At 43.6% G+C, this 23,900-nt stretch overlaps 1 protein-coding gene across 1 annotated transcript in view; it reads left to right on the top strand.

The window, feature by feature from the left end:
• Positions 1–18,108: 18,108 nt before the first annotated feature.
• Positions 18,109–23,900, top strand: part of FOXK1 (forkhead box K1) — a gene marked incomplete at its 5' end in the record, with an annotated part of 28,694 nt that continues 22,902 nt past the window's right edge. Inside the window, one exon of the mRNA XM_019512617.1 lies at positions 18,109–18,329. Within this exon, the coding sequence (XP_019368162.1) occupies positions 18,109–18,329 (221 nt within the window). The remainder of the gene's footprint in view (positions 18,330–23,900) is intronic.

Raw genomic sequence — 23,900 nt, forward strand, 5'->3', positions numbered from 1 at the left:
GAGAGCTTTGCTTGTGCCCATGCTGGGGCCAGGCAGCTTCCATCTGCACCTACTTGTCCCCACTCTCCCAGCTCTAATCAGGGACAAGCCAGGTGGTTTTGGTGGTGTTTAGTGATTTTGGTGGCAGGGGGCTTTCCCTGCACCCACACCAGAGCTGGGCAGCTGGGAGTTGTCTCTGTGCTGCCTCTGCTTCTCCCAGCCCACTGCTTCCTGGCTGCAAGATGGGTGCAGTTTCCAGCCAGCAGGGACCTGCACTGGAGCCAGACATCTGCAAACTGCATCCATGCCACAACTGCTTCCCCGCATCCCCAGTTGGGACGAGGGCTAAGCTTCCAGCTGAGGACCCCCACTTGCATGCAAACTGAACGCATTTTGGAAAAGTGGGCTTACTGTAGTTGAGCTCTAATTCTTGTAAGGAATAAAGCCCTCAGCACAATAATGTCTAAAATGTGTCAAACCTCTTCCTTGCTGGTTGGCTATAAACCTTAATAGTTTTATTTTGTTCTCCAGCTGAACCCTGCTGCATAGCTTTGTAGAAACAGAATCACTGAGCTCTTCCCGCACAACTGAGTAGAGTTTGATTGGATTTAACTCCTGTTTAACATGACCTCTAGTTGAGAGTGAGCAAGTCAGAATTCCAGTTCCTGGGCCCTCTTCTGAAGGCTCCTTTTGAAGTTTTTCAGGCTAGATGTTGCAGGGGTGGGGGGATAAATGCACGTATGTGGGACATAAACTGCCTATTGCCTGGAGCATTTATTTGGCTTAAAATCTGGAAAACGGCAGCATTCAAAGGATTTGAATTAGCCTCAGAACAGCCCTTTAAACAGTAAACCTGGCTTCATCTACTGGGTATTGAATGGATTATGAAATGTCTTCACAGGGAGCAGAACAGATTTGAGCGAGCATTTTGTGAAGGCGAAATCCATCTGGATAATTTTTTATAATGTACATAAATAGTACATTAGCTCTCTCCAAATCACTTGCTAAATGAACTGAATGGGGCTCAGAGGAAAATATATCATAGTGGTGCATTGTGTGTTAGGATCCTCGTAGTGAGTCTGATTTGAGTGTAAAGGTTAGTAACATCCCATGCTTAAATTACTGTTGGTAAATATATACATGAGAAGTCAAAGTTCTCTGAGTAAATCTGATATCTTTTATCATTGGCGATGCACAGGCGGTGCAGCGCTCCCTGAAAGAAGCACTGCCGGCGGTGCCTGCAGGCGGTCGCCGTCCTCCCCCCGCCCAGTGCCACTGACACCACCGGTGATGTCTGTGGGCGGTCGTCGCTGGCCATGCTGATGCTGCCAGTGGCATCTGTGGGTGGTCACCAACCTGGCACTCACCTCACTTCCCTCCCTCCCCCACCTGCCACCACCCCCACCCTCCAGGGGCGTGCGTCATTCATATCTTTTATTAGACCAATTCAAATGGTTGGAAAAATTCTTCTTAGCAAGCTTTCGGGTTTAAATACTTCTGTTACATGGGAAGTAGAATTATTCTGTGAATTTCACAGATTTCTTAGTTTTCTGCAACCTTTACTAATAGAGGTAGTTCCTCTGTATTGAGAAACTTAAAACTTCATGAGATGGATTGGAAAGATATAAGCGCATCAGCTGGTTACTTCAAAGAAAACTACAGTGACGAATAGCCCTTTTGGAGAAAGTTGGTGGCACAGCAAATGAAATTTACATCACAATTAAACTGGTCTACTGTATCCAACAAAGATGCTAAAATAGCGCTTCTCCCTCAGAGATTGTTATTAAGCTATTTCATGAACTGGTCTCTCCACACGGATAATTCCTCCTCCTCTAGAGATGAAGAAAACCTGAAGATTGGGATTTTGGAGAAATGAGAAGACATTTTTCAGGAAAAGTTGGTGGTAAAATGCATTGAATACTTCAGATTCTGTTTGACATGTTTGAGCAGTTTTCTTTGGTAAGAAGAAAGGGCTAGAGTCTATGGGAGACTGGAGGTCCCTTAGCAGTTTAAGATCATTTTTAAAAAATGGGGTTGAGTTAAGCATGGAGTAAACAGCCAGCTTTTCTCAGGGAGTGTAGTTTCTACCTTCAGTTTATTTTTATGCTGCCAGTACATTTTATATGTTTTTTTAGTGCACTGCAGAATTTTTTTATTGAAAACATAACTGCCTTGTAGAAGTTGTCACGGGGAAGTTCCCTAGGGGGAGGACACAGCAAGGGCCTTTTTTTTTAGTAGTGAGGTGGGTGTTGATGGTAGTTGCTGATGGTGGGGGGGATCATGATAGTGGGTGGGGCATTTCTGCTAAAGCCAGCAAGAGGGAAATTCATATTGCGACTTCTAATTCAGCCCAAGAGACATGACCAGCCAGGGTTTTTAAAGCCAGATGAGTGGCTCTGGAAACAAGCTTCCCCAGAGCCAGGGGAGAAGTGAGAGAGAAGTTGATGGTCGTGCCCTGCTGAGTACCTGTTCTAACAGATTTGAAACTGGGCTAGTCCTGTGGTTTCAGAATATTTTATAGAAAAAATTGACGTGGAGAGGCCGTCCATCCCCCCCGCCAAAACATGTAGGAAGAAAATACATAACATTACAGACTGAATAGGAAATTTGCTGGTAAACTTGGGTTGATCACTAGTTTATGCCAGCAGAACTTTTGTGGGTTTAGGTTGAGCCCTTCAGATGACTTGCAAGCCAGAGCCTTTCATAATGGAAACTTGCATGTTAACAATTTAGCAAATCATGCAGAAAGCAGGGTCACAGGGCTGTCTCTTCAGAAGACTTAATAGCAACCTTGCTCTGGTTTGCTTACAGAGGACATGCTTGGACTCAGTGCCTGAGGTAGGTGACTACATTTCAGGTGGCCAAGAGATACTAGAAGACAGATGGGAGGAAATGTCTTAGGTTTGTGCTGTGTACTGTTGCAGGTGTTAGCATAAAAATACGGGGAGGTTGTAAGTGGGGATAAATTTTAATTTTTTGGACCACAGATTGGGAGCCACTAGACTATCGAGCTGCCTTTTGTCTATCAGAGGGTCTTAATTCAAATGTAGCTCAAGTCCCATTTAGCATTCTTGACATGAAATTTTGTTTTTTGTGGAGTGGCAAAATAAGTGCAGCTCTTTGATTCCTTTTCAGGTGTCACTTTGACGCTGCCTGTGCTGACCTTCTGTTTTGCCCTATAATGCCAGCTAGTTGGTTTTTGTATTCCAAGTTTCATTTATTCCAAAGGCTGGTACCGGGGTAGTTTTAGACAGAAATGTATATTTCTGAAAGTACTCATTTTTTAAACAGACCACTGAAGAAAAACATTTTTTCCTTTTTTTGTTAAAGCTGCTGGGTTGACAGCATTTACAGAGGGAGGTTTTGTGTGTCCCCAGAGCTTGCCTACTTGGTCCTGCTATATTTGTGCCCTAGTCTGGTTTGTGTTTGGGGATGAGAGGACAAATCAGTCTGCAAAGACTGCCACTCTGTCTGTGCTCATTGCTGAGAAACTATCAGAAAAAGTGCCAATTAGATGGTTTTTCTTCCAAGGTGAATTCTGATTTAGCAGGGCTGAGACTGCCGGTTCATCCTATGTAAGTTGTTGAGTGCTGCCATTACTGAATACCTCTCATGTAATGCTGACCTGAGCTGTATTCAGATCCAGTTCCTAGAGACTCATTATTCTGTTGCCCAGTGTATTGCAGTGCGAGGGCCCTGTAAGGTAATAAATATAGTTAAAACCCTGTGAATAGTCCTCTAGCTTCTAAATACACTTTCAACAGTTATGCAAGGTGAGCTCCCCTGTAATGAGTAACCAGCCATCATTGTTCCTATTGCTGTGTTGATTTCATTGATTCTGGTGCAGAAAGTAAGCAGAAAGAGATGGATTAATTCTGGTTTGATTAGCAACACAGAAAAGATCAACATCACTGGATGCCAGATGGCAGCGGGACGACATCATTGGGGATAGCTTATTTCCCCTACTCCTGAGTGGATGTTCTAAACAATTTAGAATATGTTCTTTTAAAAAAAAGGGGAAAAAAAGGGTATTGAGCCTATTGAATAGCTGATGCAGTTAATGTGTTTCTACCCCCTGAATATCCTGTCTTTGGCTGTAGTTGTGAAAACTCCCATTTCTGTTTATGACTTTTTTTTTTTTTAAATGTCACTGGCTGCTCCCCGCCTCCAAGAATTTCCTACTTCCTTACTCTGCTTGTTGTATAGGACACATGCCCAGTTGTGTAGCGGGTGCCAACACCTCTTGGAAAGAGGTTTTTAGCTGCTTCTTCCTGCAGTGAGTGATATTCATTCACCATGTTTGTATTCCTGAGCATGTTCAAATCTGTTTATGATTAAACATTGCTCAAACAGCCAGGTTAAGATTTATTGACACACAGGAGGGTTGGGAGGGAAGGAGTGCTTGGCTGGCTGGTTGTCGCTCAACTCGGTTTGTCTCCAGCTGACTCGAGTAATAATGCTGTTGAAATCGAACGCGTGTCTGTGAGACAGCTGGAGAGCATCAAACCAGATTTTATTTGAAAAATATGGTGGGAGGGAGCTAATCACTGCTAAATGCTTGATCCCCCCCCCCCCCCCCCCCATGCTATACAGCCAAAGCTGGAGTCTTGCATTTATAATGAGGAGCTCAGCTTTGGGTCTTGCTTCAACAAGGTCTAAAACAGCCTTGTCAACCAACCTTCATGACAATTGTGTCCTTTCCTCAAGGTGTGTGGGACTGGGGAGACTGACAGCAAGGATCTCGAATATGTTTATAGCTGCTGGGTTTTAATAGATGGTCCTTTTGTGAATGACGGGGGTCGGGGGCTTTGTTGGTAGATGTGTCTTTAAAATGCAGCTTTACAGAAAGTCAGGGAAGTTCTAAAGGAAAGGACTGGAACTTTTTTTTCCTTTTTAAGGCAATGTAAATTAAGGAAATAAAAAAGAATCCATGAGGAATTACTGTCTTCAGCCCTAAGCAACTGGGTGAGATGCAGACTAGCCATGTGAGATACCTTGGTGGTTTAGGAGGGATCTGTTTTGTTTTTATTCATTCCAGTCAATTATATTGATTATTTTCAGGATGGTTTTTATCATACTTTTCACTGAATTAAATTTTTGTATTAGCAGGAAGCTAACAAATCAAATACTAGTTTTGTTAAAAATGTGATGACTGTAAAAGATTCAGAAACAAAATCATGCTTCGTGTGTGTGTGTGTGTATGTGTGTATATAAAAAAAATATTTTTTTATTTGCCAGGTGGATTTGCCAATGAAAGTCAGTACTGGCTTACAAACTGATATGGTGAAAGTGGGTGGGTAGGGTATTGTACATGTAGAACAGCTTCCAGTAGGAAATCATATTAAATCTATTTCTTAGTTATGTGATGAATTCAACCTTCTGAAAATAGTTGAATGGCAATATTTGCAGTTGCATCAAGCAGTAGAAAATCATTTTGGACCTGAGGCTGAAGGGATATTGTGAAGTATTTTTTTCCGGATATAGTATTTTTTGCCTTGAAATCTGTTTCACTTCCTCATTCTGTTCGATCACTCTATGAATATATCATGTCACATGACTGACCTGACACAGACCATTTAACTCTGAAGTGGAATGCAGACCTAGGTATCCAGATAACTGAATCCCAGTGAAAATCAGCAATTCATCATATTCACACATCGACACATGATCCTTGTCTTTGTCTTAGACAACAAAAGATCACTTTTGTCTTCACTGGATTCCCTCTGACCTTAATATTTAATATGTTGCAAGTAAACACATGTTGATATAATGCATTGCAGGGAATGCTAGGTCACACGTTTTGGTTATTCCATGTTATCGGTTCTTTTTGAAAAGAAAATATAACTAGAGTTAACATGGTTTTGAACACAGCATTGAAAATTTTGGAATCGGGCCCCCAACTGTTGAACTTCAGAAGAAACAGCAGCTTAATGATTAATATTAAACTCGGAGTCTCGCTAGGTATTCTCCATGTATAACCAGTTGATCCTGTCACTGAAAATTTGATCATCTGAAACCTTTCCCTTCTCTGCTCCCTCACACCTTCAGGTGCGAGAGGAGGTGTTTTTTGAAACATTTAACTCTGATCAGTAGAGTGCTGTTGGAATAAGATATGGCTTGTTTACTCTTGTCCTGCAGCTCTTCCTTTTCCTTCTATTGCAGATGATGTCCTGAAGCATCTGTTTTGGGGAAAGATGGGTATCATAGGGTAGGAGGTACACAGTAGATTGTACATGTCCACAGACATTGAATGCATAGAGTGTAAAGTTCATTTGTGGAAAAGGACAGAACCGGGGCTAAAAGTACAGAATGGGAGTCTGCAGTGCAAGCTTCCACATCTGTAACCATGCTGGAAAAATCAGAGCCTTTATATTACTGTCAAAGGTAAAATGCCTTGAATATACTACAGCTACCACTGATATCATCAGTGGAGCTGCAGTGTGTTGAATTATGTCAAGTTTTTTTGCCTGATGTAAGCGAGAGATTTTAGGCTTCTCCATGTAGGACATTGCGTTATCAATTTAGTTGCATTCGATCTTCTGCTGTTTGTGACTGGCTTCCACTCGCACAACAATCTGTTCATCCTGCTGGACCTGAATGCTTGCACATCCTTAAAGAAGCAGTGGGCTTGGAAAATTGAACAAGGGAGAAGAAGCCTGTCTTCTGACAGTGATGAGTGCCTGTGCCCAGCGCTTCTGGTTTAGAGTGAATGGAATATTTTGAAACTGACTGCACTGTTTTGAAATATGAAACGTGGTGAAGTACAATTATAGCGCTCGCTCTTTGTTTCCCTCTGTTGCTAATGGAACGGTACGAAGTAACTGGCAAGTCGCATTGACATGCATGTTTTAAAGGGTGGTGTCCATAACGGTCTTGAACTGAGTCATCGGGCAAAGTACAAAGGATCTGTCTCAGTGGCTTTTAATCTTAAGAGTCTCCTAATGCAGTTCTTCAGGGTCTGGGATTAGGCTGAGAATTGGTTACCAAGATCATCTTCCATTGTTTTATTCCATGTGGAAACCTGTGTCATGCTGTGTGGCGATATTAATTTCAGTCGTGTGTTTACGCTTTCCCTCCTTGTAGCATCTCATTGTGTATTTAATCCATAAGTGAGTTTGGTCCTAATTGGATCTAGAATTTCAAACATCTCATTAGGTTTGTAAATAAATTAAGTGAGGCTTCTGATATCTGGAGTACACCCTTCAACTGCTTGTAGACTGAGAAATAAAGGTACACTGCTGATCAAATGATTTGCAGTTACTTCTATTAGGCAGCAGAAAACAGCACGTTCTCAGAGCTGCAGACACTTCTGGTCTGTGGGCACTCTTGGTTGGCAAATAGTGTTTTTTGGAGGCTGTCTGGTAGGTTTTCAAGTACTGAACTGGAGCAGAGATCCTAGTATTCCTTTCTGTTGCAGAACAGAATCCTTGGGTCGAAAACAGACTGAACTGAGCCATCTTGAAGGCTGGTTCCAGAGGAAAAGTCCCGAGTCCTAGTAATATTGTTGTATTTTTGCTACTTGAAACCTGTTCTGTACAGCAATATTACTAGGATTCGGGACTTTTCCTCTGGAACCAGCCTTCAAGGTGGCTCAGTTCAGTCTGTTTTGGACCCAAGGATTCTGTTCTGTAACAGAGATTCTGTGGCTTTGTCGCCTGCCCTTTTGTGCAAGTGGTTTAGATACTTTGGACAAATTCCATATTTCCACGACCTGTGTTAGAAAGGGTAACAACCACTGGGTTATTGGTCTTCTCAGTTTTGAATAGTATAACACAATAAAGGGGAAGAATAGTAATAAAGTAAAAGTTCAGAGTGGAGAAAGAAACTGTACAAACCCCTGGTGTTCTCGGAAGGGTAAAATCAGTACAGCACTGTAGAAGCCATCGGAAGGTATGTGCATGCAGAATTAGGCACAACACTTGATTTCAGCTAAGAAAATTTAGTAAAGAGAAACTAATAGTCTGAAACCTTACTTGACACACTTGCTTGACCAGCATTTTTGTTTTGCAGCAACAATCTGGCCCATTGTATTTTGTTTTCTGTAGCATGTACTAGCTTGGTGTATGTGATACCAATTAACATTTTCTGCTAGACATACAAGAGAATCTAGGAAGAGGATATTTGCAAGAGCAATGGAATACCTGATATATATATTTTTTAATTGTACAGCATGATTTTAGTACAGATAAAGGTTCTCTTGGAAGCTACTTTCTCTGTTTCTCTCTTTTTTGAAACTTCAGAGGGTCCTTGTCATGGCCTCGCAAGCTTTTAAAGAATATATGCTGCCAAAATAATATTTTGCTCTTATGTTGTTTTTTAGCGTTTCTTTCCCTAGCCTTGCAGACTACCAAGATAGTGGCTACATGGATGCTTTGCTCATTTTCCTTATCTGTATCTTGTCCTCATTCACTTGCTGATTCTTTTTGTGATGTCTGGTGTTTTGGTCATTGCTTTCCATTAATATGTTAGTCTGTGGTGTCACCCATGAATCTGGGACACTGCTGAGTAAGCCAGGAAAAAGAAGTGGGGGAGCAGCGGGGGGCTGTCCACCTGATGTTCAGCGACAGAATAATCTGGACCTACTATCCCAGACATAAACATCTAAATACAGTCTTCCTTGAATATCTACTTAAAGAAACCTTTTCGGGGGTTTTTAAAATAGCATATTAAGCAGTAGTGTACCCTATATCAGAACTCCACAGGAAATGTTCATTAAAGCCAACTTACTTGATTATCTTAGAATACATTTTTATGCATAACTTCAGTTTCAGCATGATGGTGCAGGTAATATCTGTTTTAAATAGACACAGTTGCACGCATGTACTCTCTCTGCCTATTTGAAATCCTGCCTGTGTGTTGGAGACCCCACTGACGCACAATAATATGCAGTGCTAGGCTTATCCAGAGGCAACTTATGGTGCGCTCTCGTTTAAAAAAAAACAAAACAAAACAAAAAAAAAAAACAAAAAAATAAACCAACCAAAAACAACCTTTACCATATGTGCTATTCCATCTATACAGTGCACTGAGAAATGCTTCTGAAAGATTGTGTGCATGAACATAAGAAATGTTAGTTCTTTATTTGCTTTCTTCAGTTTACAGCCGTCCTTCCCTCGGGAATTCTCAGCGAGTTAACTTTGGAAATTGGAGCACATTGAAACCACTTGTGTTGCAGCTTGTAGGGGCTGCATGTCCTAGTTGAGGCTGCAGAAACCCACTTATGCTCCTTACAAGCATGACCTGCCCAGTGCTATGGTAGCATAAGTATGGGTACAGGACAGCTGGGGAACATTTGTTGGAATGCAGAAACCATTTTTACTTTCCTAGCTCTTTTGTGAGTGAGATGAAGTTTGAAATAATTAGTTAACTTTAAAAAAAGCAGTGAGTTATCTCGTCTTTCTGTTTCGAGAACTTTTGATATTTCAGGTGTTCCAATGCTTCTCAGCAACAGAAGTGATTACCTGGTCTCTTTCCCCCACAATGAATGAGTTGAGTTTTGTTGTGTGTGCGTGTGAAAGGGGGAGAAGGAATGTTTGAGGCATGAAACACTGCTCAGCCTGGGATTGGGAGTGATTTTAGTGCTGGGTTCTGGGAAAAAATGAGAGTTTAAGCCATCGTGAACTGCTTGGTCATCTGATCGGACATCCGAGTCTAACACCAGCCATGGTTACCCTTCTTTTGAGCCCAGGATGAGAGTGGCTGGAAATCCTCCCATCTTCCTTCCCCTGGTGAGGTTATTCTTTGTTATCATGGGGAAAGATGAACAACTATAAGCTGATCATGAAATTGTATTTTACCCAGTCCACTGATGGCAATGAGGAATGTTCAGCCACCTCCTAGGAGGCATTCTAGGTAACAGAAGGCCACTGGTTCTGGGACAGCACGTGGCAGCTAGCATAGTCAAGCTGTTACTTGAGTCCCTGTCTTGGTAAGAAAATAGAAGCATCATATTTTGCTGGAGCCTTTGCTAGTGAAAGGCACCACAAGAAGAGAAATGTATAGTGCCAGATTTTGGTCAGTCCTCCAGGGTAAAGCTCTCTTCCTGTGGTTGGGATGGATGTTCAGTACGACAACTTATATCACGTAAAGAGGTTCGATAGGAAACGCACAAAATCAAGTGGTTTATAAAATCACCTTCGCTGTAAGAGCTATCTAGGCTCGTTGCCTCTCTTGCCTCATCTAGATTCAGATTCCAGAGAAGTTTATTCATAGTTTTTATAGCACTGGCTTTTTTTACTAGCATAGCAGTTATGGAGTTCATTATACTCCTTTATATACTGGCAATCTCTGCAGGTTCAAATCCTAATTTTTCATAGGTTATGTTGACTAAAAGTTGTGAGTGTCACGTTTGCTGCTGTTCCTCATCAAAAAAAAAAGGTGGTTTCAGTGGGGTCTGGGAGTTGTTTATGGTGCTGCATTGTCTGGCATTGTGGGTTTGGTGCACAGAATCCTTTTCTAGCTCTGGCTGCATCAGTGCTTGGAGGTGCCAGGTAGGTGGTCACTACTTTTTCCAGATTCATTTATCTGTCTGCACGTTTGCAGTCCTGGCCCACCAGTTACCATTTAAGATAGGCTAGTACATGAAAATGACTCCCTGTTTAGTCCTAGGGTTAGAAAAGCTGCTTGGGATGTTTACATTTTGTCTGCTCTTCCCATGGGCTTGCCTTTGCTTTCCAGAAAGGGCCAACTTATTTCATATTTTGCATGAGGACAGATGAAGGATCTCCAGATGGGACTGCTGTCTTTGCTGTGCGCTGCTCTTCCTGTGCCACTGTCGGGGAGGCAGCAGATTCTGGGTTTGAACATCGTTACCCAGATGCAGCTTCATAAACAGATTCTCACCTTAGAAACAATAAGCTTATTTTCTGGCTGGGTTCTTTCGAATGGTACTAATTATGATGGAGTGGAAGTAGCTCCTTAATGAAAGTTTCAGCTGGCCCTCTGTTTAAATCTGATCATTGAGTTAGGATGATGAGTGAGAGTGAAATGAGTGGTGAAAGTCTTGGAGCTTTGCCACTGAGTGTTTGTTTAAAATTGTGGCAGCGCCCAAAATATACCGTCAAAATAGAGGATGATGCTATCTGTGTCCTCCACTCTGATCACATGCATGACAGGGACATGCAGAGTAAATAGTTCAGGGTAATAGGCACACGCTTATCTCATTAAATGGACTTGTCTAACGGACTGAAAATATGCAGAATATTCTTGTTAGGCTCCTCTTCCTGAATGTTTGCCTCTACCAGAAATCAGCTTTTCACTCAGAAAATAAATGGTTTAAATGGATGACTTGTGAGTATAGTGGGGGGGAAAAAAAAGAAGCCAAAACACTGGAGAGATCTATGTAAAATCAAAGTATAAAATAGGTGATTGAGTTCTGCCTCATCTTGGATTTCGCTTAATAGGATAGATCCTCAGATGTAAGTCGTCAGATATTTTCTCGGAGTTATTTGCTAATATTTATTACATTGTCCGGCTTACCGTGCTACTTAAGGTTGAGAGATGGTTTTCCTACAACCCCTTTTTCCACCTCTCTATTTTAGCTGGCCATAATTTTGATAGAAATAATCCTTTTAGGCCTGATACTTTCCAAGCCTAGTCTTAGGCTGAGAGAGAGTTTATTTTTTACCAAGTCAGGCAAAATTTGGTTTGGCTCTTGTTCATGTTACTGGAATGTTAAAAAAAACAAATGTTTTGTTAAACATTTTTTGGAATCAGACAATCTGCTTTGTGTTACAAGTTGAAGCTTACATGGTGTTTATCCATGACAGACTAATTATTTTGCACATGCAGCATAGATGGATTTAAAGCAACAAATATTAGTTATCAGATGTTGCATTGAGCATGCCTGCTTCTTTAATGATCCAAAGTATTATTAAACATAGTCTTCAGCAAAGAAGGTAGAACTGAAATATTGACTTATTATAAAAAATGGCTCACCGTACTCAGGGCAGCATTTCTAACTTTGTTGGGCCAGATACTAGTACAGTGTTACCAGCGGTTTTTCCTTTCCATTGACTGAGGCATCTCCTTTTAGATTGTCCCTTTACCTTATGGGAATAGGGAGTAGATTGTCTGACTTATAGGAAAAATGATGCTCATAGATTGACCAAATTCTCCTCAGTTCTTATGTTGAGTTAATTGTTTACCAGTTACCTTGAGGCACTTACTAGGGGTGCATTGATAAAGGTTTTCTTGGCCAATACCAATAGCCGATTATTAACCAACCAAACTAGCCAGTACCAATTTGATACCCAGTTTACAGGAATGCAGCTGGGAAACTTGGAAAGCAGTGTCTAGCTGGTAAGTGTGTCAGGGGGAGGAGGAAGGGGCGTAGGGGGAGACGATCGAGGCCCCCATGGTGAGGGAGGGAATGGGGTACGGGCAGGCGCTGCCCAACCAGGGTGGTGAATAGAACCGGGGGCCAGGAGCGGGACAGAGCTGTGGGTGGCTTGTCCAGGGGGCATGGAGGGGAGTGGGGGTGGCTCCCCACCACTATGCACACCCCTGAGGGAAGCATGGAGATCACGTACCCCCCTTTGATTTATGTGCAGGGCAAGGGTGGGCTGCTTGCTCAGGGCCAGGGGATGCACCAGCCTCTTCCCAGTGGCAGGGCTGGGCTTAGCTGTGCAGGGTGGGAGGCAGTGCTGGGAGGGTTGGCTGGGGGGGTGTTACAGTGGACAGCCTGCCTTTGCCCTGGGTACAAATCCATGGGGTATATGCCCCCCATGCCTCCCTCAGGGGTGTGAGCAGCGGTGGGGAGCCATGCCCCTCCCCCACCTGGATGAGCTGCCTGTGGCTCTGTCCAGCTCCTGGCCCCAGGGTCCTAGCACCTGCCCCTGCCCCACTCCCTCCCTCACTGTGGGGACCTCAATCTGTCCTCCCCCACCCCCCCAAACATGGCATTTATTGATGACATCATCCAAAACTGATTGCCAATAATTTTAACTTTTCTTGGTATCAGTGCCGACCCGATATACAACTGATGTATTGGTGCACCTCTAGTACTTGGCGTATATTTGTAGAGGATGTTGTAGACAATCCCTGCATGTTTGATTCAGCATGCAGATGTGGGTATTTACCCTAGGGATCCGGCTACAGTGTAGGAGGTCTCCACATCAGCCTCCTAGCAAAGTACTGGGTATCTCAAGATAACTGGCAATGAACCTGGAAAAATCTAATGAAGGTAAACACTTATTTAATAATGCCCCAGATTTGTCTGGCACACCATACATGGAGATACGACAGCAACCTGCTGTGAGCAGTTGGGCTTTTTGAGAGTCCCCAAAAGTGCGTCATATAAAACGTGGCCCCTTCCCTGCCCCAGCTCGGTGCCGCTGTGATATTCTGATGGCAGTAGTGTCAGAGCTTTCATTATTGTCAAACATGGGGTGTGGGGCATGTTTCATGATGAGATGATAGGTAAAAGATGCTTCCTAGCTAGTGATGAGTGTAATGTGCAGTGCACCTACAACACAAGTTTTAGTTTTTGCTGTGTACAATAAACTTTAATTTTCCTCTCATTAGAATATAAGACATGGGGTGCTGTCTCTTCTTTTTTTTTCTCAGATCTTTCAAAGTCTGTGTTGCATTTATTTCATTATTGGGCTTTTCCTGTGTTGAACGTCTAGAAACAAAAAACCATGAATAATTTTGGTCTGTACTTCCAAATATTATTTCCTGTCCTTTTTAGAATCTCTTTTTCCTGGTATGTAGCAGATCTTAACAGAAGTCATTGGGAAACGCACAGTGATCTCTTTACAAAGAAGCGAATGGCTACAATATTCTTTTTTTTCTTGTTAGGACTGTATTTTGGCTAATGCATAGTAGTTTCTTCCACATGTATGAATAGTGGACACTTTAGGAGAGGACATTCCTCTGATTTTTACATAGAATTACTCAGTGGGGAAACTTTTCAGTGGCTTCTTTGCCTTGTAACCATTTTCTCTGCCGTCTGGCTCAAGGAGGGGGGCAATGTTTATGTAAAGTCTAGTGTTTCCTAGCATTTTATTTTCAGACCTTACGTACATGAAATGCTTGTGGTCACCATCACTGGTTCACCACATGAAGTTGCCTAATCACATGTATGCTGTGTTGTCAGAGTGAGGGGAGCGGCTAGGAAATCTTAGAAAAAGCCGCTTGTCTCTTTTGTTTATTGGTGCCAGAAGCCTTTCTGTGATGGTAGATTGTATCCCTCTGTATCCTGCCTTGAGTAGCAGAGCTGTAGCTGAGATTTGCCATGTGGTGGACAGTGAGCAATCACTTTTCCTTGGCTTATACATTGTGTCCATGCTTTCACAAGACCAGTTGTTTCTGCAGATCATATAGTGACACATCAGCTGGGAATTTCAAAGGTGTCCAGAAGAGCTGGTCTTAGGGTGCTGTGAGAATCTCCATCTTCATCAACACACTTTTATTATGTGCGGTTTCACTTTCACAAAGTGGCTGTATATTTTCATTTAAAAAAAAAAAAAGGGGGAGTAGTAATAACCACGTACTGGAACATATATAGCACAAATCATACTACAGCTCCTTTTTAAAGTAATTTTAAAAACCTTTAACTAAAGCAAACAAAGCTCTGAAGCTGTATTGCTGTGTGGTCTGCCCTGTCATCTCTTCCTTTACAGAACCCTAATTTTTCCATATTGATATAGGCTGCCTCCTCATTCTATGGGCTTCCTAAACGTAGATGTCAGCTTACAGTGGATTTATTTTAGGTGGGGTTGGAGTGCCAATTAGGAGAGCACTAGAAAAGTCTGGCAAAGAAGGTATGCTCACTTACTGCATAAAGAGAAACAGAGCTTTTGCTGGTGAAAAATTCATGGTGACACATGTACATTTCTAACAGACGACTTCTTCTCTAGCTGCTCTTTCACTGATGCAAGTCCATAATGCCAATCAAATTTGCATACTGCTGTGAAACACTACATCAGGCCTTATTATTCTAGTTCAGGTAGGCCATGTCCTCAGAGACAAGCCATCTGAGCCTCTTTGGACTGGTGAGGTAGAGGTGAAGAAAGCTTTCTGTTCAGTGTTGGTCCCATATGCTATGGCTACAGGAGGAAAAACATAGCTATGTTTAGGTGTGTAGCAGGGATATAATTACCAACCAGGATATTTTAACCAGGTTTAAACCAGGTAGTGAGGTATTGGAAGCCATATGGGGCTCTTTCCATGTCAGTGCTGGTATCATTCCCATCACCACTGGGGCTGAAGTGATGGAAAGTTTATATGAAAAGTTAGTGTAGACTTTGTGCTAAGTAAAATACATTTATACGTAATCAGCACTCTAATTTTTTTGCAGCCAAGTTTCCTGCTGAAACATTCATCAATATGCTAGCAAGGAAATGTGTGTCAGAAGTGGGTGTAGCTTGTGGGGTCTGCTCCAGCAGAGAGGGGAGTCTGGCTTTCTGAGAATGCTTGTTGCTGGCAGTCCAGCCCATTCATCCCTATTCCCTCCTTCTAGGTTGAGATTCTGGGTGAGTTACTTGACTAAATCTGAATGCTTCTGCTTGAGCCTGACCTGCAGCTATGTTGAGTGGTCCTGTTTTACACATGCTGGGCGCGTCTTCACAAGACGCTTAATTCCCACTGAACTAATTCTACTGCACGTTAGCACAGCTGGCAAAAGCCATGGTCATGCACTGATGTGCATGATTAGTCCAGCGAGCATTAAGCATCACACAGAAAAAGCGTTCATCTGCACTAATGCGCAGTAGTGCCGATTTAAGGCACATAAAGTTAGTACTTGTTATTACAGGTACTAAACTTAATGCACCGTAATTATAGCACATAAACAAATGTGTAGACTCACCCACTTTGTTGAGGAATAGGCCATGATCTGTAATGCATACAGCATTTGCCTCTGAGTGCTTAGTAATAACTTCATAAAGGACAAGAGACTTTGTAAAGATTTCCTTTACTTCCAGCCTGGGGTTTTGCAGCCTGAAACTGTGGGTCTCAGAGGAAAGGGTATTGTGTAGGTAACATAAACAGCACTAATAAAACACAGCAGGGAGAAGATCATAGGGTCACCCACAAGGAATCAGGAGGGGCTAAAAATCATATAATTGGGGTCAGCAAATTCCTCACTCCAAGGCATTTCTGCAGGAAAAGTGTGCCCCTGGAATGCATTAGGAGATGCAGGAACACTGAATGTGCTCCAGATGAGGCTGAAGTAGGAAGTCTGGGCTGCAGCAATGCCTTAAGACCATGTATAGTTAAACCTATTGAGATCAGCAGCAGTTTGGAAGCAATAAAGCCTTAGTTAACATGTATTTCTTCATCCTTGACTCGTGTGATGAGATGCATTAGGCATCTGGCTTTGTAATGATGCAGACTTCCCCAACTGTGTGAAAGACAGCTCAGCTCTCCCTCAGTAAGGAGTCGGGGGGTGGGGGAGGAAAGGCTTAACACTGTGTTTACTGCCCCTATTCTGTGGTGCTGGATGTAGAGTTATACTCTTGCTTTCTGTGAGCAAACTCAGTGTACAAAAGCTTAGGACCCTGGGTGTTTCAACAGCCCTGTTGTGGGTTGATTTTGCTGGGTTTTGTTACCAGCAGACACCTTGCAGGGATACAACAGTCTATTGTGTCGAATTGTCCTCTCTCAGCAAATCTGCAGGGGACCATGTCTTCAAAGGTTAGATAAACGGGGCTGGGCTGCATTGCCAATGCTGATTTTTCTCCTCTTTAATGTATTGACAAGTGCAGGTGGCAGGGCTTCTGAAGTGGATTGAATACAATGCAAACTGCTTGCAGTACTTAGCAAAGCCATTGTGCTTTCAAGCCATTGAGTGCTGAGCAAGCTCACTTGACAGATGAAATGGGGAGGAGGATGAGCTTCACATGCCTGACTGCTAGTCATGCCTGATTCCTGAACAGCCCTCTGGGGAAGGAGCTGACTTCATCTGCTCGGAGATATCGAGGGAAATCTTTGTCACCATTGCACTGGCATCCAGTCGTTCTCCCTCATCAGTGGAGAAGTACAAACATAGGTCAGTCGCAGGTTTTCTTGTTGCCGCCTAAAGCCCTGTGGTGTTCAACACCCTGTGGTTAGTCCACGCCAGGGCTCTTGTTAGTAAGCACACTACTTTGGTGCAAGAGTAATTTTTCTCTTTGTAGTCAAGGCCATGGGCGCTGCTGTGCTGGCCTTTGCCACTCCCTGAGCCTGGTCCCAGCAGAAACAGTCCCTCAGTGATCCATGAGAAGCTTGTATTGACTGCACATTATTACCTAATTGGACATACAGGAAGGGGGAATAGAATAGATGACATACTGACTGCTATAACTTGCATGTGGCAGAGCCTGTACATCAAAAAAACCCCTTTCTTTTGGATATAGAAAGCATTGGAGGGTTCACTTCCTCCTAACTTCCTTTGCTTTTCTGGGGCTGAATTAAGGCTTGTGTCTAAATATGTGCTACATATAGAAAACTGGTTCTCTCCCCTCTCCCTTTGGACAGCCTACGTAATAGCTATATAGCTGAATAAGTCCTTCTGTTAATTGGAAGCATGAATGATAGCTGATTAGCATTGCGTCATGAGGTCTCGTGGTTTAATCTGCCTGGTGTGCTGTGGCGTGTGGGATGATCCGTAAGAACTGTTTACGTGTGGTATGTAAGGACTGCTGTCTGGGCCACACATTAAGGTTGTAGGGCTTGTTGCTTTGTATCTGCTCTGTGTGGTTGTATGTTGACTGTGATCTGTATTTTCAGTAACTTGTACCCTGCTGAGGAAGGCTTCTGTGAAGTATTTGGCAGTGAAGCTTGTAAAATACAAATGGCAAGGACTCTAATCCTAGTGGTTAGAGCAGAAGCCTGGGAATTCACTGTTTGGGGTTCTAGTTTTTGCTTGGCCTTTGATCAAATGCATGGCTGTAGGCAAGTCACTTACCCTTTCCAAGCTTCTGTTGATTTATATGTAGAATGGGTCTAATAACATTTACCTCCCAGGGATGCTGCAGGGCTTCATGAATATTCAAGTAATCTAGTGTTATGGAAAGAAAGGCGCTGGAAAGAGAGGTAGTCTTGCAGTGTTAGTTCATTAGTGCCGTGCAGATTAATTAATGTTTTACGGCAAGTATGTGTTTGTTTCATCCAGCTGGCTTATGCTTAGGACACTGACCCTTTCTCTCTCTTTCTCTGTCCCCTTGCAGGTGTACTTTTCGATTTCCTAGTACAGTCATAAAGATCCAGTTCACATCTTTATACCATAAAGAGGAAGTGAAGGAGCAAACTTCATCCCCTCAACTCCGGCCACTTTACCCTCAAATATCGCCTCTGAAGATCCACATTCCGGAGCCGGATCTCCGGAGTTTGGTCAGCCCCCTGCCGTCCCCTACTGGCACTATCAGGTAAGATGCTGGCGATCCAGGGAGGTGCGACTGAGGACGTTACTTGCCCTCCCATCCTTCCATATTATCCAGAGTCCATCCGTATTCTCTTGGTGCCGAACCTGGTCAGGCCTGGACTTTTTTACCTGGTATACTTGATGTATGAAATGTCCCATTGAAAATAAATGCTTATCTGATGTTCCAGATCATGGAAAGCACTTAAAAGCGAACAGAAAAAATCAGTGTGGCTGGAGGATTTGTTTAAGATCCCAAAACACTCGGCAAATAAATGTGTAGAACAAAACATTGAGACATAGGCATAGAATGAAACTAGTCTTGAGGGTCTACTCCATCAAGAGGGCCCTGCTAGGTTTGTTTGTGCCGTGTTGCGTTATTTATTATTGTATAGTTTATTTTCATTATCTCAGTCATATTTTGTTGATTTGTTTTATTGGATCCAAGGTGGTGTGCAGAGTTAGAGCCAAAATAGAGTGGGGGGCGGGGTAGAATATAAATCAGAAAGGGGGTCGTGGGTAGACATCGGAGTTCTGAGTGTTTTAATATGTAGTTCCTGTCCTGTAGTTATTTTAAAAAATGTACAGGTAGAAATTGGCTGGTTGGGAGATGCAAGAATTCTCATGAAATGGTAGTGTCTCCTTGTTTCTCAGCAAAGCTTATAGTGTAATGAAGTGGGATTTTATAATCCTAAAGCTCTGTTAATTGGACATAATGTAGTACATTACATTTACTAGTATAATGGACTGTATTGCCACAAAAAATAAAGACAAAAGACAATGGCCAAAATATATCAGGTGATGCAATAGCCTTGATACTTTTTTTTTTGTCTGCTTGCTTACTGATTTGTAAAATGGGATAATGGACAATGGAGTCCTGGTTTTTGTGTTAGTGCCAGTTCAGTTAGTAATGATAAAATGCATGTGGCTGAGAATATCTTGGGTGTTGTAACGAAGATTGCATTTGACTTGGCATGGGATTGGCAGCTTGTTGCTTATGTGGGTTTCCCCCCCTCTTTGCAAAATTCCCTGAATGTTCATTGTAGGTATTCTAGGGGCAGGGTAGGGGGCAGGGGGCATTTGGTGATAGTTGTAGTTTGAGCTCTCTGTTCAGGGAGCACTTTTAGTTTATATTTAACCTCCTCTTTTAGATTAAGCAAGTTACTGGGAAGGGCGAAGATTTCTTTGCCAACATATGGTAGTTTCCATTCAGTCATCCTGTGTCAGGCAGCACAGTGTGGTTTATGTTACTAGCAGCGGCTGTATCTCTGGCTCTGGCATATGTCTGCAAGTGATATTTGACTCCACAAGAGTGTTTCTGTGCATCAGGCGAAAGTGGAAATAGTAGTGCCGAATCTTGCTTGGTCCCAAACGGGGGTGTTTACTAAAGATGATGCATGATTACAGCCGTTTGTCTTAGCAGAAGCAAATCCAACAGTGTCTTGAAAAACCTCAAAAGACTTCCTGAGGTTTCGCTGGCCGAATCCCTTTCGTTCTTGAGTTCCTCCTGCTAGTGGGGCGTGGGGGCTGCTGTGTTTGTAAACATCCCTTTTCTGCTGGTGGCCCCCTTCTCTCCCCTCTCACATCCTGTCTCTTGCATTTCAGGAAATGAGCAAGATCTGGGTAGTCCTGCTGGAGCAGAGATCCCAGGCCTCCCGAATAGGAACCACAGGACAGCTGCCTCCCCGAGCTCTGCGCTCGCTTAGGCCGAGGCCAGATGCTGTTGGCTGGGGCAAGGCTCAGCGCTTTGCTCCTATTCCCTTCCTGCGCTGGGAGGTTGTTTTCATTAGCTCAGCTCTCCTCCTCCTCCTCCCCCTCCCTCCAGTATTGACTTTCCTAATTTGGTGTGTGTTTGCCTTGCTCTTCCCTGATTGGTCAGTGGACAGTGGTTGTAGTTGTGAGATCCTAGGTTGGGCTAGTTTCCTTTTTGGAAGGTGGCCTGGTGCACATCCCCCCCCCCCTTGCCCTCCTTCCCTGGGGCTGGGTTACTGTACCTGCAGTAACACACACATGCACACCCTGCTCAAAACAATGTCCCAGCCCTGCCCTGCTGACCCCGTCTCTCTTGCTCTTGCCTTTCTGTTTACATTTTAGCTCGCTTCACTCCAGGTTCTCTGTCTCAGGCCTCAGGGTTGTTGTTTTTTTTCCAGCCTACTTATTTTTACTGAGAAGCTGCACTGCCTCCGAAAGGGAATGAGCTTTAGCTAAACAAAACCAAACCTGCCAACCTCAGCAGCTGCACAATGCAAGACTCTTTCTTTCTCACTTCTAGGAGGAAACGTTTCCACCCTTTGCTTAGTCAGGGGGTACTTTGTCCCTGGGAGCTGCCATTTGTAAACACGTCTGAATCCTATTTAGGAGTTGCATGGCTTTAAATAAGAAGACGCTGGCTGGCAGCATAATCTGGGAGAGGCTGAGACAGCCCCTGGCCTTGTTTCTTCCTTTCTGAGTTCAGATTTCCTTAGAAAAAAACATTGCTGCTGTGTTCAGACAAGTTTTTTGCAAACTAGAAAGGCACCACAGAAAAGTCTGGGGTTGGAGGAAGATGGTAGAAGCAGCTTGTCAGTACATTCAGGATGGCAGCCACATTCAAGCAGGAGCATTTTCAGAGCGCTGAAATAACTATGTAAGAACCACATGCCGGCAGGCTAAATTAATTTCTGTCTGGTGTGTTGTGAGAGCCAGGTATACTTCACATCTCATGCATTTACCTGTGATGTCAAACCTGCATAGGAAATGTCCCCTTTGGATCATCAAGGGACATGAGGAAGGTCATGTGATACCTGAAAGCTTGTCCAACCATTCTCTCCACTAAACAGTTGGCTCAGTAGATGCGGTCACAAAAATCCTTGCCTCTGTTTTGATAATGGACAAATTATGGTAACCTCCAAACTCCTTCTCTGCACTATCAAAATCCATCCGACTTAAAGGCCTTGGTTATGCCATAGACTGGTCTCATCCACACACATGCCTTTTTGTTGCACTGTAACTAGGGGCCTACTTAAATTATGGCAAGACTAAACAAATTTTGCGACTGATGCCGGCATAAAGAGCAAACTCCACAGATATTTCCCGGATGTGCTCAGCAGGCTCCTCGGTGCTGGTTGACAGAGAGGCCCTGGCGGAGGAGGAGGGATGACAGGGAGGCTGCCATGTTGTATGCTGGCTGCCCATTGTGCAGCCATGCCCCTCAGGTGGAGAGGCCCTGGCAGGCAAGAAAGGATAAGGGAGTGGCCACTGTCTTGTCTGCTGCCCTTTTTGCCACCTCGCCAGCCGGCACCTTCCCCCTGGGCTGGGCCACAGCAGCAGTAAGGACCACTGGCCTCCCACTGGGGAGCCAGCTTTTTATTTTTATTAAGGTTGGTGTTTTTAAGTTGATTTTGTGGACACTCTCTGATTTCACCGTTTCTAAGAAATCCACACAATCACAGATTGAGTAGACCCTTAGGTATAACCATATTCGCTGGCCCCATGGTGGTGGTTGTTGCATTCCCCCCACCTGCCTTTTGTAGACAGATCACTAGATGGGGTCTGTTGCAGACCCCATTTCCCAGACTTCTACATAACATCACTTTGAATAGAAATATTTAACATCAATATTTCGGTCCTCAAGCAAGTTGGCCACTGATTTGTTGTTTTGTTCTGGCAAGTCATTTAATGTCTGCTGCAGTTCTTTCATTGTATAAAATTGATGTAGTAATACGTCCCTTCCAAAGACAGGTTGTAGATTAAATTGTGTTCTGGTTATTCAAACATCAAGTGATATATAAATATATGTATTTCCACGGACAGATTGTGCAAATAAATGGCTGATGTTCCTGACTTCTTTGATAAGGTTGATAGGGCCCCAAGTACCTTGTATAAGGCTTTCAAGGTCATTTTGGATTCAGTCCTAAATAAGGTGCCTTGTTTTCTAAAAGTGAACAGTGAGAAGAGCTGAAGGGCTCCTGGGTTTTAAAATTTGGATTTATACATTGCTCCTTCTCCTTCATACTTCCTCTGCTCAAGCACAGGAAGCCATTTTCATCAAGTGAAGAGCTTTGAGACAGGCATTTTATAGAAGTCTAGATAATCCACTACTTTCTGCATCTGGACAAAATACTCATCACCAGTGAGAATCAGGCACAGGGAAGATCCAAAACAGTAGGCCTCTGAGCCACAAACCAGCTAACCTGCTATAGGCCAATTGTGTCAGCAGACTTCAGCAGGCTTAGGAGCTCCTGCACGTGGTTGATGTTGGGTGGAGACCATGGGCTAGAGGAGGAGGTGCTGATGTATCACCAGCAGCACAGATGCTTCCCTCTGCTTCCCCAGATTAAAGAATTAATTGAAGCCACAATCGGCGTGAGCTCACTTCCATCTAGAAAGGGAACTGTGGGAACGAGGGCAAGTAGAAAGAGGTTGATCTTTGTGGGTACTTAACGTTCCCTTCGTGTGGCTTGTTCTATTGCCTTGGGTTTTGGGGGTTTTGTTTTTTTTTTTTTTCAGTGTTCAAGTACGCAGACCTGTTCTCCCCTCTTATGGCTGCATTTTTTTTAAACCTGTTTAAAACGTGCAAAGACCTGTCTTTCTTTTGAGTTACATTTGCGAGGCTGGGGAGAGAAAAAGCAGCAGAGCATTCTTGCCCATTGCATCTGATTGGCATAACCTGGAAATGGTGCTTGGCTGTTTTGTGAACCGAGACACTGTACTTTGACCCACCACTTGCTTATCAGTTGCATTGTTTGGTGCCTTTCCTAAAGGTTCACAGAATGGGTTAGGGCAGTAGGGGCCAAGCTTTTTGGCCGGCATGTGACAAAACAGCCCCTCGTCCTCCCTTGATTCAACTCCCATCCCTTTCCCCTGCCCTGTCTGCTGCTCTGCTTTCTACATCCTGCCCTATCTGCTGCTGCTCTGCAACCTATCTCCTTTCTGATTTGCTGTGTGCCACATGCAGGGGCTGCCCCTGCCACTTGTGTCACTCATACTGCAGTGTGGCTGCCCCGGATTAGGGTACGGTCTTGGATTTTCAGTTGCAGGGAATGGAGTTTTACATCTCAAGAAAACAAGCCACCTGCTGTTTGTTGGGAAGGAAGGCAGTGGGAAAGGTTCTTAGTCATAAATGACCACTCTTCCTGTGCACTGAATTGGTAGAAATGAACTGCTCTTGCAGATGGGAGCCAGGCACATTGGCCACTTGCTTCAGTTCTGCCTTTACTGTGCCCATTTTATGGACAATGGATTTTACTCTCCAGGATGCCTTTCCCAAACACTGTATACATGAATGCAGATTTCTTTCCAACTCTCTTGCAAGCGCAGATTCCCAGGTAAGAAAATGCTCATTTCATAGAGTTCATAGACATTAGGGCTGGAAGGGACCTCAGAAGATCATCAAGTCCAGCCCCCCCGCCCAAAGGGCAGGAAGTCAGCTGGGGTCGTAGGATCCCAGCAAGATAAGCATTCAATTTGCTCTTGAAGGTGTTCAATGTAGGTGCTTGAACCACCTCCGATGGCAGGCTGTTCCAGACCTTGGGGGCTCGGACAGTAAAGAAATTCTTCCTTATGTCCAGCCTGAAACAGTCTTGCAGTAGTTTATGAC

The sequence above is a fragment of the Gavialis gangeticus genome, unplaced genomic scaffold (genome assembly GCF_001723915.1).
Source record: "Gavialis gangeticus isolate Ggan-Ray unplaced genomic scaffold, GavGan_comp1, whole genome shotgun sequence".
In the NCBI taxonomy this organism is placed as follows: Eukaryota; Metazoa; Chordata; order Crocodylia; family Gavialidae; genus Gavialis; species Gavialis gangeticus.